Source organism: Bufo bufo, chromosome 10, assembly GCF_905171765.1.
Source record: "Bufo bufo chromosome 10, aBufBuf1.1, whole genome shotgun sequence".
In the NCBI taxonomy this organism is placed as follows: Eukaryota; Metazoa; Chordata; class Amphibia; order Anura; family Bufonidae; genus Bufo; species Bufo bufo.
This window is the reverse complement of record NC_053398.1, coordinates 51,111,464-51,127,322: the sequence shown is the minus strand read 5'-3', so window position 1 is coordinate 51,127,322 and position 15,859 is coordinate 51,111,464. Positions and strand designations below refer to the sequence as shown.

Below are 15,859 nucleotides of genomic sequence, written 5' to 3'. Positions count from 1 at the left end.
ACACATCCTAGATCTGAATTAATTAAATATTCTTCTGAAATACTTTGTTCTTTACATAGTTGAATGTGCTGACAACAAAATCACACAAAAATAAGAAAATGGAAATCAAAATTTTCAACCCATGGAGGTCTGGATTGAGGCTCAGTAGTGTGTGTGGCCTCCACGTGCCTGTATGACCTCCCTACAACGCCTGTGCATGCTCCTGATGAGGTGGCGGACGGTCTCCTGAGGGATCTCCTCCCAGACCTGGACTAAAGCATCTGCCAACTCCTGGACAGTCTGTGGTGCAACGTGACGTTGGTGGATAGAGCGAGACATGATGTCCCAGATGTGCTCAATTGGATTCAGGTCTGGGGAACGGGCAGGCCAGTCCATAGCATCAATGCATTCGTCTTGCAGGAACTGCTGACACACTCCAGCCACATGAGGTCTAGCATTGTCTTGCTTTAGGAGGAACCCATGGCCAACCGCACCAGCATATGGTCTCACAAGGGGTCTGAGGATCTCATCTCGGTACCTAATGGCAGTCAGGCTACCTCTGGCGAGCACATGGAGGGCTGTGCGGCCCTCCAAAGAATTGCCACCCCACACCATTACTGACCCAATGCCAAACCGGTCATGCTGGAGGATGTTGCAGGCAGCAGAACGTTCTCCATGGCGTCTCCAGACTCTGTCACGTCTGTCACATGTGCTCAGTGTGAACCTGCTTTCATCTGTGAAGAGCACAGGGCGCCAGTGGCGAATTTGCCAATCTTGGTGTTCTCTGGCAAATGCACGGTGTTGGGCTGTAAGCACAACCCCCACCTGTGGACGTCGGGCCCTCATATCACCCTCATGGAGTCTGTTTCTGACCGTTTGAGCAGACACATGCACATTTGTGGCCTGCTGGAGGTCATTTTGCAGGGCTCTGGCAGTGCTCCTCCTTTTCCTCCTTGCACAAAGGCGGAGGTAGCGGTCCTGCTGCTGGGTTGTTGCCCTCCTACGGCCTCCTCCACGTCTCCCGATGTACTGGCCTGTCTCCTGGTAGCGCCTCCATGCTCTGGACACTACGCTGACAGACACAGCAAACCTTCTTGCCACAGCTAGCATTGATGTGCCATCCTGGATAAGCTGCACTACCTGATCCACTTGTGTGGGTTGTAGACTCCGTCTCATGCTACCACTAGAGTGAAAGCACCGCCAGCATTCAAAAGTGACCAAAACATCAGCCAGGAAGCATAGGAACTGAGAAGTGGTCTGTGGTCACCAGCTGCAGAACCACTCCTTTATTGGGGGTGTCTTGCTAATTGCCTATAATTTCCACCTGTTGTCTATCCCATTTGCACAACAGCATGTGAAATTGATTGTCACTCAGTGTTGCTTCCTAAGTGGACAGTTTGATTTCACAGAAGTGTGATTTGACTTGGAGTTACATTGTGTTGTTTAAGTGTTCCCTTTATTTTTTTGAGCAGTGTAGATACTTGGGGCGCATCTATATACACATATATACTCATTATAAACCTGGGGCATACATGGGCAATTATAGGCCCATATATATATATATATATATATATACCTGGGGGAGAGCCATGGCAGATACACATATAGATGTATGCACTGCATAAACACATGCCCATATATATATATATATATATATCTACATGAGAGGGACAGGAAATATATACTAACTATAAGGGGACACATATAAGGGGGGCACAGATCATATAAGGGGGCACAGATCAACCAGGGACCACATATTTCCCACAGGGCCCAACATGAGCCCCTGTGGGCCACTAAGGGCAGATGTGCGCAGATGCTGGGCACATCCGCGCACATCATCCTATGAAGTGACCATTAATGCCAGGAGATCCGTTACAGTGAGCTGGAGAGGTCGCAATTAGGGAACAAAGTTTTATGTGAATCGACTTTGGATGTTTCATTCAAAGTCGATTCGCTCATCCCTAGTCACAATAACGATTGTACAAGCATCATAGACGCCTGTACAGGCATTTTTTATCCCTAAAAAATGTCTAATGCGTATGAATACGCACGATAATTTAACTGCCATTAATTGAGCAGGGGAGCACGCGCCACTGCCGACTGCTCATGAAGTGCCAGGGACAGCATGGCGGGAACGGAATCTCTGTTGTGCAAAGACCATGTGCCCAGGTGATGTCACACCAGAAGTGCCAGCGTGCCCTGCACGCTTCTATCTGCTGCTGGGAGCTCAATGTGGAGGTTTATGAATGGAAAAACTAATAGCCAAGAGGCTAAAGAAAACCCCCGTTTCTGACCCTTATGTTACAACAAAAATTTGGCGACTAAAAAATATCATTTGGCTCCTAAATTTTTCAGATTAGGCGCCAATGGCTCCTTGATATTTTTTTTGGTCTGGAGCACTAAAACATCCCGAAGTCGATTCACATAAAACTTTGTTCTAATACTGTACCGAGCAGGAGCTCAGTACAGTATTACAATGTATTGGCTCCGATTAGGCGAAGTTATTGCTTCACCATTTCCGGAACTCTGGTTTGGTTCCAAGGTACCACTTGGAACCGAACCCCAGTTCAGGAAATGGTCTTTTACAGTACAAATTAATTTATAAAGTTATTGCGCAAAGCAATAACTTTGGCTCATTGGAGCCAATACATTCTAATACTGTAGCAAGCAAGTGCGGATGCAATGCGATTTTCACGGATGGTTGCTAAGGTGATGATGTTAATAAAAAGGGATGAGCCCCGGGACCCCATTAAAGTCCATTTACTTTATTATTTTCCATTATAACATGGTTATAATGGAAAATATTAGCATTCTTTAATACAGAATGCTAAGTAAAATGTCCATTGAGGGTTAAAAAATCTAAAATAAATTACTCACCTCATCCACTTGATCGCGCAGCCATAGATGCCCCCAATCATGTGCCAGTAACAGGTGCCCCCATAGATGCCCCCCAATCATGTGCCAGTAACAGGTGCCCCCATAGATGCCCCCCAATCATGTGCTAGTAACAAGTGCCCCCATAGATGCCCCCCAATCATGTGCCAGTAACAGGTGCCCCCATAGATGTCCTCCAATCATGTGCCAGTAACAAGTGCTCCCATAGATGCCCCCCAATCATGTGCCAGTAACAAGTGCCCCCATAGATGCCCCCCACTCATGTGCCAGTAACAAGTGCCCCCATAGATGCCCCCCCACTCATGTGCCAGTAACAAGTGCCCGATAGATGCCCCTCAATCATGTGCCAATAAGAGGTGCCCCCATAGATGCCCCCAATCATGTGCCAGTAACAGGTGCCCCCATAGATGCCCCCCAATAATGTGCCAGTAACAGGTGCCCCCATAGATGCCCCCCAATTATGTGCCAGTAACAGGTGCCCCCATAGATGCCCCCCAATCATGTGCCAGTAGTAGTACCATATAAAAAAAATAAACACATACTTACCTTCATCAGGCTGGCAGCGATGCGATGCAGGCCTCTTCGGGCCTTTGTCCCGGTCTCTACGGCTCAGGCGGCGCAATGACATCATCGCGCCGCCTGCACCGTCCTCTCCTCTGATAGTTTGCAGGCCTAGTGCCTTGTCATATATCTTCTATATGAAAGAATCTTCATATAAAAGAGAGGATAAAAAAATATATAAAAATTATGTTATCCTTCAGGCGGACATAAAAACGCCTCTAAGTTCTTTTTATCAAGTAACTTAATTTGATTTGTGCAAGCAGTGAAACAAAGGGACAATTGTATATGCAAAAATATATAATCGTTTATTATAAAAACAAAGAATATAAAACAATACAACTGCAAAACAAATGATGAAGTTACAACATAACACCCAAAATGTACCACACGGTGGTGTTAACACACCCCTATCTGATCAGCACAGTATGATTTATTGATTTATGACAACCAGTGTCATACTTTTAACAAACGGACTCATATACCAAGAAAAACTTAGGATCTTCTGTTATCAAACAGGCTATAACAATAAAACACGGATTTACAGGAAAATAACTGTTATCCCTTGACTCTGTTTTCCTATGACCAATCAAAAATATATGATATTAATATGATAAAATATTCAACTCGGCAATCAGACTAAGGCTTATTGCACACGACAGTATATTTTCACGGTCCGCAAAACGGGGTCCCGTTTTTCCGTGATCCGTGACCGTTTTTTCGTCCGTGGGTCTTCCTTGATTTTTGGAGGATCCACGGACATGAAAAAAAAGTCGTTTTGGTGTCCGCCTGGCCGTGCAGAGCCAAACGGATCCGTCCTGAATTACAATGCAAGTCAATGGGGACGGATCCGTTTGACGTTGACACAATATGGTGCCATTTCAAATGGATCCGTCCCTATTGACTTTCAATGTAAAGTCTGGAGTCCCTTTTATACCATCGGATCGGAGTTTTCTCCAATCCAATGGTATATTTTAACTTGAAGCGTCCCCATCACCATGGGAACGCCTCTATGTTAGAATATACTGTCGGATATGAGTTAGATCGTGAAACCTCATTTCCGACAGTATATTCTAACACAGAGGCGTTCCCATGGTGATGGGGACGCTTCAAGTTAGAATATACTACAAACTGTGTACATGACTGCCCCCTGCTGCCTAGCAGCATCCGATCTCTTACAGGGGGCCGTGATCAGCACAATTAACCCCTCAGGTGCCGCACCTGAAGGGGTTAATTGTACTATCATATCCCCCTGTAAGAGATCAGGGCTGCCAGGCAGCAGACCCCCCCCCCCCTCCCCAGTTTGAATATCATTGGTGGCCAGTGCGGCCCCCCCCCTTCCTCCCTCTATTGTAATAATTAGTTGGTGGCACAGTGTGCGCCCCCCCCCTTCCTCCCTCTGTTGTAATAAATCGTTGGTGGCACAGTGTGCGCCCCCCATCGGCCCCCCCTCCCTCTATAGCATTAACAACATTGGTGGCCAGTGTGCGGCCTCCCATCTCCCCCCCTCCCGATCATTGGTGGCAGCGGGTTACTAGCAATAGTACAATAGTAAAAGATTCATACTTACCTGGGAGCTGCGATGTCTGTGTCCGGCCGGGAGCTCCTCCTACTGGTAAGTGGCAGTTCATTTAGCAATGCGCCGCACAGACCTGTCACTTACCAGTAGGTGGAGCTCCCGGCCGGACACGAACATCGCAGCAGCCACCAGCAGGTAAGTATGAATCTTCTACTATTGTACTATTGCTAAGTAACCATGGCAACCAGGACTGTAGTACCGTCCTGGTTGCCATGGTTACCAATCGGAGCCCCAGCGATTAAACTGGGACTCCGATCGGAACTCCGCTGCCACCAATGATGGGGGGGGGGGGGAGATGGGAGGCCGCACACTGGCCACCAATGTTGTTAATGCTATAGAGGGAGGGGGGGCCGATGGGGGGCGCACACTGTGCCACCAACGAATTATTACAATAGAGGGAGGGAGGGGGGGCGCACACTGTGCCACCAACGAATAATTACAATAGAGGGAGGGGGAGGGGCGCACTGGCCACCAACCTATTATTACAATAGAGGGGGGGGGGCCGCACTGGCCACCAATGATATTCAAACTGGGGAGGGGGGAGGGTCTGCCCCCTGCTGCCTGGCAGCCCTGATCTCTTACAGGGGGATATGATAGTACAATTAACCCCTTCAGGTGCCGCACCTGAAGGGGTTAATTGTGCTGATCACGGCCCCCTGTAAGAGATCGGGTGCTGCCAGGCAGCAGGGGGCAGTCTTGTACACAGTTTGTAGTGTATTCTAACTAGAAGCGTCCCCATCACCATGGGGACGCCTCTGTGTTAGAATATACTGTCGGTTCTGAGTTTTCACGAAGTGAAAACTCAGCTATGAAAAAGCTTTTATGCAGATGGATCTTCGGATCCGTCTGTATAAAAAGTAACCTACGGCCACGGATCACGGACACGGATGCCAATCTTGTGTGCATCCGTGTTCTTTCACGGACCCATTGACTTGAATGGGTCCGTGAACCGTTGGCCGTGAAAAAAATAGGACAGGTCATATTTTTTTCATGGCCAGGAAACACGGATCTCGGATGCGGCTGCAAAACGGTGCATTTTCCGTTTTTTCCACGGACCCATTGAAAGTCATGGGGTCTGCGAAAAAAAACGGAAAACGGCACAACGGCCACGGGTGCACACAACGGTCGTGTGAAAGAGGCCTAAGGAAAATAACTTTCCAAGGGTTTAGTCCTCTTTTCAAATAATGTCAGATCTTCCATTAACAATATGCATCTTTGCTAAGAGAATAATCAGCATTATGGAGGCACCTAACACTATATATTCCCACAATATGGGAACTCTTGGCTATATACCGAGAGAAATATCTTATTAATATCACGAGTAGTAAACAAAATATACGTTACCGGGTCAAAGGTAGACAGAGTTCAGATGGGATCAGTTCTGAAGAACTTTCCTAGTAATCCAAAAGAATAATCCAAGTTTCTTCTGGTAAAGTTTTTCTTTTTGATTGAATGAATGGATAGATCAATGGATATATGGATCTTTTTTCTCTAGCTCTCTTTTCTCTTGCTACCCCGCACACAAGTAATTATAACCCCCCTTATCTAAGAATCATCCCCTTTAGATTAGGGATTCCCAACCAGGTAAGGTGGGTGTATTCGTATGCTAATAACACCATTATGTCATATCAACTCCTAATATGGTATAGAACAAATAATGAAATAATATAATATTGTTCATCTGCCTCCAGATGGCACTGCGGTACTGTAGATGAACATCACAACTTTTAAGCATTAAAATTAAATATCTAATAATATATTCACATGAACTCGTTGACCTTTCTTACCTTTAAATCATTGAGGAAGGTCTTTCCCTGAAACTTTTAATTACCTATATCCTGGACTTGTTGGAGTTGACTGTCTTCTCCTATCTTTTTGAAATATAGGTTGACTTGATAAAAATTTTATATAGCGGCTTTGATGCTTGGCATGGGAACTTGTACATTTCACTTATCTACATCCATGAATAACTATTGTTTTGAAATAGCATTTTTATATCCCAGAAATCCAATTAACATAAACTCACTTGTTTCTGTACCTTCTACAATACCTTATAAATGCTAAATACATGGTATGAGATATTTATAAATCGATACATTGTTACACATAGATAACACATTATATGAATTATTGATTAACATATGTTGTAAACTAAATATACCATACAGAGATATATATAATATAATTATGAATATATAAATTGAACCTCATACAGCAGATGTGCCTCAAGGATATGAGACCTTATCAAGTAACCTTGTTCCCTCCAGACAGACATGTCTTAGGGAGTTGACTTACTCCTTACAGATGGTCCCATATCTTTAGCAATGACTTTTAAATACAATGTCCGTTTATGTTCACAATTATATTTTTATATAAACTGAACTTGCCATGAACTCATCTTGGCAGTTTTTTCAGCCACATAATAGAACTTTGGTTCAGGCTGATCTTATTCTTAAAGGCAATGAGATGAGCATTCATTTTGATTATAATGTCATTAGATAATATTGTATACGTATGAAAATGCACAACAGCCTGCAGCCTATCAGAGGAACGGGGAAGGGAGACGCCTCTCCCTCCCCTGCCCCGCCGCAGCACTTCCATCTGTATTGCTGTCCTGAGGACGGCGATACAGATGACTATGGAGATGAGCGCTTCCACAATGGAAGCGCTCATCTACCTTTGCCCTGCCACCGGCCAGCAGGGCTCAAGAGGCAGCTGCCTTGGGCCCCCCAGGAGCAACTAGGCCCGCATTAAAGAAGGCCCTGGGGCCTGTTCTTTCTCAGGAAGCATGGTCTTTGTGCTGCATCTGGTGGCAGTTAAAGGATGGTACTGAGCATGTGCTTCCATCTTGGTGAGGTAGACAAAGAATTTAGAAAAATAACAAACAGCAGATGGCGCTATACAGATGGATTTCAGTAAACAACTCACTGGCTGTACAAATTTTTTTATTACATGCAATTGCAAAAGTAATCAGATCCAAGTACTGGTTTGAAAAAAATGTATAATATGTTTACATGGGACAACCACTTAGAGGCACTAGGAATGTTGTCATATAAGGTGAACCACCTCTTTAACCAATAACTGACTTTTTCACTAGCCATATAATTCATGGTGTCTTCTGACAGGTGATGTTCCTCGGAGAGCTGGAAGAGATTTTGGATGTAATTGAACCATCCCAGTTTGTTAAGATCCAGGAACCACTTTTTAAGCAAATTGCCCACTGTGTCTCCAGCCCGCATTTCCAGGTATAAATCTAAGTCTTCTTGGATAGATTAATAGATAGATAGATAGATAGATAGATAGATAGATAGATAGATAGATAGATAACATGTGTGTGTGTGTGTGTGTGTGTGTGTGTGTGTGTGTATATATATATATATATATATATATATATATATACATACAGTGCATTCAGAAAGTCTTCAGAGACTTTCACTTTTTATGTTATGTTGTGGCCTTGTGCTAAGATAAAAAAAAATATTAATGGTTTCCCATATGAATCGGAAGTCAATACCCCATAATGACAATGTGAAAGAAGAATATTTGAAATCTTTGATAAGTTTTTTTTAAAAGGAAACATTAAAATCTTGAATTGACATAAGTATTCACTCTCTTTACTCAGGACTTAGTTGATGCACCTTTGGCAGCAATTACTGCCTCCAGTCTTCTTGGGTATGATGGCACAAGGTTTGCACACCTGGATTTAGGGATTTTCTGCCATTCTCATCTGTAGATCCTCTCAAACTCTGTCCAGTTGGATGGGGACCATCAATGGACAGCCATTTTCACACGTTTTCCCAGAGCAGGTTCAAGTCAGAACCACTCAAGGACATTCACATAGCTGTCTCTTAGCTGTCTCACAGTCTGAGAGTCCTTTAGGAGCTCTTTTGCAAACTCCAGATGGGCTTTCATGTTTTTTTTTTTACTGAGGAAAGGCTTCTTTCTGGCCACTCTGTCATAAAGCCCTGAATGGTGGAGTGCAGCAGTGAGGGTTGACTTTCTTGAAGTTTCTCCCATCTGCACACAGGATCTTTGGAGCTCAGCCACAGTGACCATTGGTTTCTGGTTGCCTCTTCTGGTTACCAAGGACCTTCTCACCTGATTACTTAGTTTGGTGGTAAGAGTTCTGGTTGTTTCAAACTTGGAGGCCACTGTGCTCTTGGGAACTTTCAGTGCAGCAGTACAGTGCAATGTACCCTTCTAAAATCACTTTCACATTATGGGGTACTGAGTGCAGATTAATGGGGGGAAACTAAAACATTTTTTTATTTTAGCACAAGGCCACAACATCAGAAAATGTGTTAAAAGAGTGAAGAGTTTTGGTAGATAGATTACATACACATATATATATATATATATATATATATATGCATACAGTGTGTAGCTATACCCAGATATCAATTTCTCTCTATTACAGTGTCTATTTCATAACCTTCAGGTTTTTTTTTTACTATCTTCCTTTCTTGTTCAATATTATGTTGTATTATCTCTCAGGTTGCTGAGCGGGCACTTTATTTCTGGAACAATGAGTATATCCTCAGTCTTATAGAAGAGAACTGTCATACGATCCTGCCTCTGATATTTGGCACCCTTTACCAGGTCTCCAAAGAACATTGGAACCAGTAAGTGTTGGACCACACGTGTAGAGCAGTCTGAAGTTTCTCTTAGGCCCCTTTCAGACGAGCAAGTTTTCCGCGTGGGTGCAATGCGTGATGTGAACGCATTGCGCCCGCACTGAATCCGGACCTATTCATTTCAATTTTCTAATGTATTATTTTTCTAAAACCCATAAAAGAAAATAAGCTGTACCATGTATTGGTCTGTTTTCTGATGACCTGGGTTAGGGCTCATATACAAGAGTGTATAACATTGCTGTGCATGAGCGACATAGAGACAAGATGGCAAAGGCTTTTCTGGTCTCAATGTGCAGGGTCCGGCAATAAGCCTTGTACCCCAGTATATAGCAGCTGGTAATACCGCTGTATCTATGAGGGCTTATGTTGAACAAAACTTGTGGATATTTGCCTCCCTATCTGTAGCATATAGAGGAGCATATCTAGGCTAAATGACTTTATTCACAGGGGACATATTACAGTATCTGTCTTGTACCAAGCAATGTTTTGAAATACATTTTCACCCTGGCCATTAGGCCTAAACTATGTTAAAGGGGTATTCCGGTAAAGTAACTTAATTTTTGAAAAACTGCATTAAGGCTGCAAGCTGTGACCCAACCAGATCCCATATCTATACTATATATATAACCAGAGTTTCAATTTACCTTGCAATCCATTTTTCTAGCTCCTGTATGAGCCTGCAACACACAGAGTATCATGACGCCTGATCTTCCCTCGCAAAACTACAATCCCCACAATCCCTAGCTTTCCTGCTGTGAGTGTTGCTGTTTACTGATTGGCTGCCTGATATACAGTGCGGTCACGCCCCCTCTACTCCCCAATCACCAGCACACTGACACTCCCTTTGTTTCACAAGACATTTAGCTAGAGAATTGATAGCCACACACTGAGCATGCTCGACCTAACAAAGGCTCAGAACTACAGGTCGATGCCATGGCAATTTATGAGGAAACACAGAGGGAAGCAGAGGAAGAAAGCTACTTTTATAACTACTGAACGGTAAATATGTGAAATTTACATTATATTAGGTAATTATTGATGAATTAGTCAAAAACATAAATTATATTTATGGTAACCGGAATACCCCTTTAAGACTTCATGTTCTTTGAGAGAGAAAAAATCATAGACACAATAGACTGGAGCTGACCCCTTTGATTTCTATGGGAGAGTTTTCTAGGCATGCTCTGTGAGCTTTGCAGAGGTCAGGAGGGAGGAGATAAGCTGTTATATCACATATTGTGTTTTATGGATCCTGTGCTATCTATACAGAGGTGATATCTGTCATTGTAATCCTGTCTACAATGATAATGGATGGTTGCTGAAAACTTATTTGTACAGAACAGGAAGTCTTGACAAAATTTAGACCTAGCGGCCAGTGCAAAAGCTGCACAATTTTGTAGTGTTTTTTTTTTAAATATAGATGGTGACATAGAAAATGAAAACAAAGCCACAAATTCGGAAAAAAAATATATTTATAAGTTTAACATAAAGCCATGATTTAAGCAATAAATCATTTTCTTATAACAAGTTCCCTGTAAGTACTATGTTACGTTACTATGTTATGCTACTGTGTTACCCATGTTTTTTCTATCCTTGATCTTAGGGTACGACCACACGGTCAAATTTCCTGATTCAGTTTTGGAAGTTAAAACCAGGAGTGAATTCAAACAAGATGAGAAGTCATATCTGTCCTATAAACTTTCTCTACTTTTTATGACCACTCCCGATTTTGGCTTCCAGAGCTGCATCAGGAAACCTGACTGTGTGGCTGTACCCTTAGCCTATCTCAATGTTTTTTTTGTTTTTTTTTAAGGACAATTGTCTCATTGATTTACAATGTGCTGAAGACTTTCATGGAGATGAACGGGAAACTCTTTGATGAACTCACAGCATCATATAAGCTGGACAGACAACAGTAAGTCCCTTTTCACAACAAAATCTGGACCAATTGGCACGAATCCTACTGCTACAGATATACTGTATATGCTGTACCCTAATTACTGCAGTCTATTATATGTAATTTATTACACAGTAGAAAGTACTGGATTCCCTTTATCCAGAGGGTGTCCTGTCTACTTGCATCTGGAACGGTGGCAGCAGTGCATCTAGTGATGTTCATAAATGTAGTAAATTTATGGTAAACTGAAACAGAATTTCCATATTTCATAACTAATTATTATGACAAGTTCTACAGCATTTCATGATTTATACAGAACATTTCCCTCATTTTTTATGAACAATAATGTAGTGTAACAGAGTATTCCGGTAACACCATACTGATGACCTACAGGATAGGTCATCAATATCAGATGGAATAGCTGACTGGCGGGGATGTTAGAACTCGGACCTCTGCCAATCAGCTATGTGTAGGGGCTGCGGCTCTCATGCGAGCGCTGCATTCTCTTCAATATTTACTTGCATGCTGTCTGCCTTGTAGCGGCGGTGAAGGGTAATTACAGTTTGCTCTTTAATTTACTTGAATGGTTTAAACAGCTGTAATTACTCTATACCTGCACTACAATGTACATTAAGGAGGACATAGAACTTACATGAGCGCTGCGATCCCTTCAAACAGCTGACAGTTGGACCCCCAATCTGATATCTTGAGGATAGCTCATCAGTATGGCAAAACCAGACAACCACAAAAGATGTGTCTGGACTGATATAATGTGTATGTGTATAAGGGCTCATTCAGATGGGCGTATGCTGTCCGCAAAAATGCGGATCAGTTTTTTTGCGGATTAGATGCTGTCCCATTCATTTCTATGGGGCTCTTTTCTTCCATTGCACGGCTCAGCAAAAAAATGAAACATGTCCTATACTTGTCAGTAAAAATCAGGACATGGCCCTATTGAAGTCTATGGATCAGCAAAAAAACGGAATGCAATCAGTTTTTTTGAGAACATGCTGAACTGTCCGCAAAAAAAACGGATCCGCATTTTTGCAGACAGCATGCGGCCGTCTGAGTGAGCCCTAAAAGTATTTAAGAGTCTTCATATATCTCCATTTTATTCCACAGGGAGTTGAAGCGAGAAAAAGATCGTCAGGAGCTTTGGAGAAAACTGGATGAACTTCGTCTAAAAAAATTTAATGGCCTAGAAGAAGCGCAAATGAACCAGCTTAATTTACAGCACAGCCGAGGGAGTAAAAGTTAGGAGACCCCAATACCACTTTCCACTAAGACCACTGCAGCCAATCCACTCCCCTCCTCCCCATATTATACCCTCTCTTTGTTTCAGAAATTCCTCACTTCTTCCTTACAAAGGGGAAAATCAGCAGCTGACACTGTTATCACAGAACCATCAATGGCACAAGGTTGGAACATTACAGGTCTCCTTTTCATGATGTAGGTGGTGCATTTCCTGTTCTTCGGGAGGGAAGGGGGTAAAATGCTTTGAAGGCTTGTATACAAATCACTAAACCCCTTCTGGCAAGATGAAAGACTTGAGGAAAAGCCATTGTCCATCTACTGTTACGTCTTAAGAAGGTTCTCTGCACTGGTCTCTACCACATGAAAGGCTCATCGGATAAGAACACTGAAACAATTTGTCGTTCTCTGTCCAGTGGAAGCAGGGGCTTCTGGGAAGTTCCCTGGACCTATCACTCTTTGTCAAAGTTAAGGCTTCCGGGCAAGCCTGTCACAGATCAACTTCCGTCATATTCTGACCATGATAGTTGAGGCTTCTGGGAAAGCCTTCTTAATAATCAACCATTGTCACTTTCTGTTTGTAAAAACAGAGGCTTCTGGAAAGGCCTGTGTCTCCTGTCTGTCACTTTCTGTTTGTGAGAGCTGAGACTTCTGGGAAAGTCTCTCCAGGAATCATCTTTATTCCTTCAATAAGAGACAAGGCTTCTGGGAAGCCACTTCTGAACCACTATTATGACCATGACCAACCTCTGCCCCCCCACCCACCCACACACTGCTACTGTAAGGAAGCTTTTGAGAAAAAAATTCTCTGGACTTAACACCATGCTGGGTTCATGGATTCATGGGCGCAAAGTATTCAAGATAGCCTGTACTGTCCCACCACCATTTAGTAGATGGCTTGTATCCTAGGTAAAATCATGACCAGTCATCAATGCTGTTGGTTAAACGATTCATAAAAAGAACTGAAAGGAGAAATAATGGATTCTGAGAATGCATGGAAGACAGAGAGTTGAAGTTTAATAACTTGTGATGGAAAGTTTTGCATAACAATTGGCATCAGCTCAAACTCGTTCTTTAAATTCTAAGACTTTTCTGAAAGATCTCATGCTGCTAAATAAACCGATTGTGGGAAGGTGCATTCTGATGATACTGCCACATTGTTCATGGGATAATACAGAGGGAAGTCTATTTTTTAACAAGAGCAAATTATTCCTGTTTATCTAGCTTTCTCTATCCAGATAATGAATGTGTCATCAATCAATCGTTCCCCCAGATATAGCTGAATGATAACACAACGAACAAGCAGTTTGGAACAAACACAATCGTGGTGGATTAAAGAAGCAGCTTCATCTTCAGCAGCAAAGGGCTTGATGGTCGTTAACCAACTCAAAGCGTCTGCTTCCTATTGTCATCTGTAAGAGCAAGGGATCTGGGTATCGCAGCAGACAACTGGACAGTGCTGTGGTCAGCTGGACTGGCAGAACTGACTATGAGGACCTTATGTTTGCTAGAAGATAATGAACATAAAGATAATAGTGTTTTCTGGTCAAGCTTTGGCCTCAGTCAACTCCAATGAAAATCTGATGTCAAGGCAAGCCAGCTACCCAGTAGCTACTTTGTTAGATATCACTGCAATAAGATGTCCACTTGGTGTCTAAAACGTCCAGAGTTGAGCTTTCATGACAGTAATCAAGCAGTTTATTTCCATGTATTTGGCAGTGTCTTTAATGTCCCTACAGATGAAAGTGAAGTAAAACTTTTCATAGTGTGGTTTAGATAAAGGGCACCTAGAACCAGAATCCCTCTAGTTTACAAGATGGCCAGAGGAAGATATGATTGTACCAAGTCTGTCTCTTATCATGAATCTATTTGTGTAATCTACAGGTAGTAGCATATTTTAGCTGGGATTATGAATATGACATACAGAGATGTCTCACCCACCATATTAGAACAGCATTTTTTTTAATTATTATTATTTTTAAGGATTTGGGGAAAAAAGACTGACCTCTACTGTGAGATTGAGTTAGACCTTTACATAAGGATAAATGTGACTGACCTCTCTTAATTATCTCCCAAACAGCATCTTAGATTCTGGATGTTCTCCTTTGAGTCCAAGTCTCTGCTGTAAAGAATTATCCATTAGCCACCTTAAACTAAGAGCAGATGTTTAAAACTTCTGCCATTGTATTGAACTGTGTGAGCGTGGTGGAGGAAGGGGGCCTGTTCCTCCGATTAGCGGTCTAAAATAGCCTATTCGCAAAGAGTCTCTAGAAATATAAATATATTGCGTGCTATGTTTTAATTTTTAATTTTATTTTTTTAAATAATTATTTATTGTATTATTTATTTCGTATTTAATATGGTCAATGTTTGATCTGTTTAGTTCACGGAGGGAAAGGGGAGGAGTGGGGGTGACTATGATATTTATCCTGTTCACTGCTGAATTAAATGCTGGGTCTCTGAAATATGTCCTGTTTTTCTGTCTACACTTGCGATAACGTATATTCATTCGCACACATAGTCATTAGCTTTAAGAAAGAAAGAAAGAAAGAATGTCCTAGGGGAATTGACTTTATATATTGATTGTATGATTCCACTGTCCATGACTGAGTAACAGGATGCTTAGTATATAGTTAGTAAGGTCAGGCGCGTATTAGGGAATTTCTTTTTTTAAAGAACCATAATACTGAAAGATGTATTATTTTTTGGAAAACGATTTGTTTTGCATGACTCTTCTGCTGAGTAAAATAAGGGTAAAAATCATGTCTGAGTGATGTTTTGTCTAAAAGTAATGACTTTAACCTTTTACAATCTGAATATATCAATGCGCTTCCTATATACATGCATGTACCAAACAACGTGACCACCGCTGGCTGTAAAAACTACATTTTACAGTCAAACACACACTGAGTATTCCCCAAAATTGTGTTGAATATGTATTATAGCTATGGTAAGTCTGGGCTCATAGAGCAGAACAGGTAAAAAGCACACAAACATGCAAACAGCAACACCTAAGTCCAAAGTTCTGTTCTGATTAATATATCTTTACACAGGTCAGCCGACTCA

General features: G+C 42.3%; 1 protein-coding gene across 2 annotated transcripts in view; it reads left to right on the top strand.

Annotated features, from left to right (window-relative positions):
- Window positions 1-15,548, top strand: part of PPP2R5B (protein phosphatase 2 regulatory subunit B'beta) — a 155,207-nt gene extending 139,659 nt beyond the window's left edge. For both annotated transcript variants that reach the window (XM_040410261.1, XM_040410260.1), the window contains exons 11-14: window positions 8,137-8,256; window positions 9,506-9,633; window positions 11,459-11,560; window positions 12,665-15,548. In XM_040410261.1, the coding sequence (XP_040266195.1) occupies window positions 8,137-8,256; window positions 9,506-9,633; window positions 11,459-11,560; window positions 12,665-12,800 (486 nt within the window). In that variant the 3' untranslated portion in view covers window positions 12,801-15,548. The remainder of the gene's footprint in view (window positions 1-8,136; window positions 8,257-9,505; window positions 9,634-11,458; window positions 11,561-12,664) is intronic.
- Window positions 15,549-15,859: the final 311 nt, after the last annotated feature.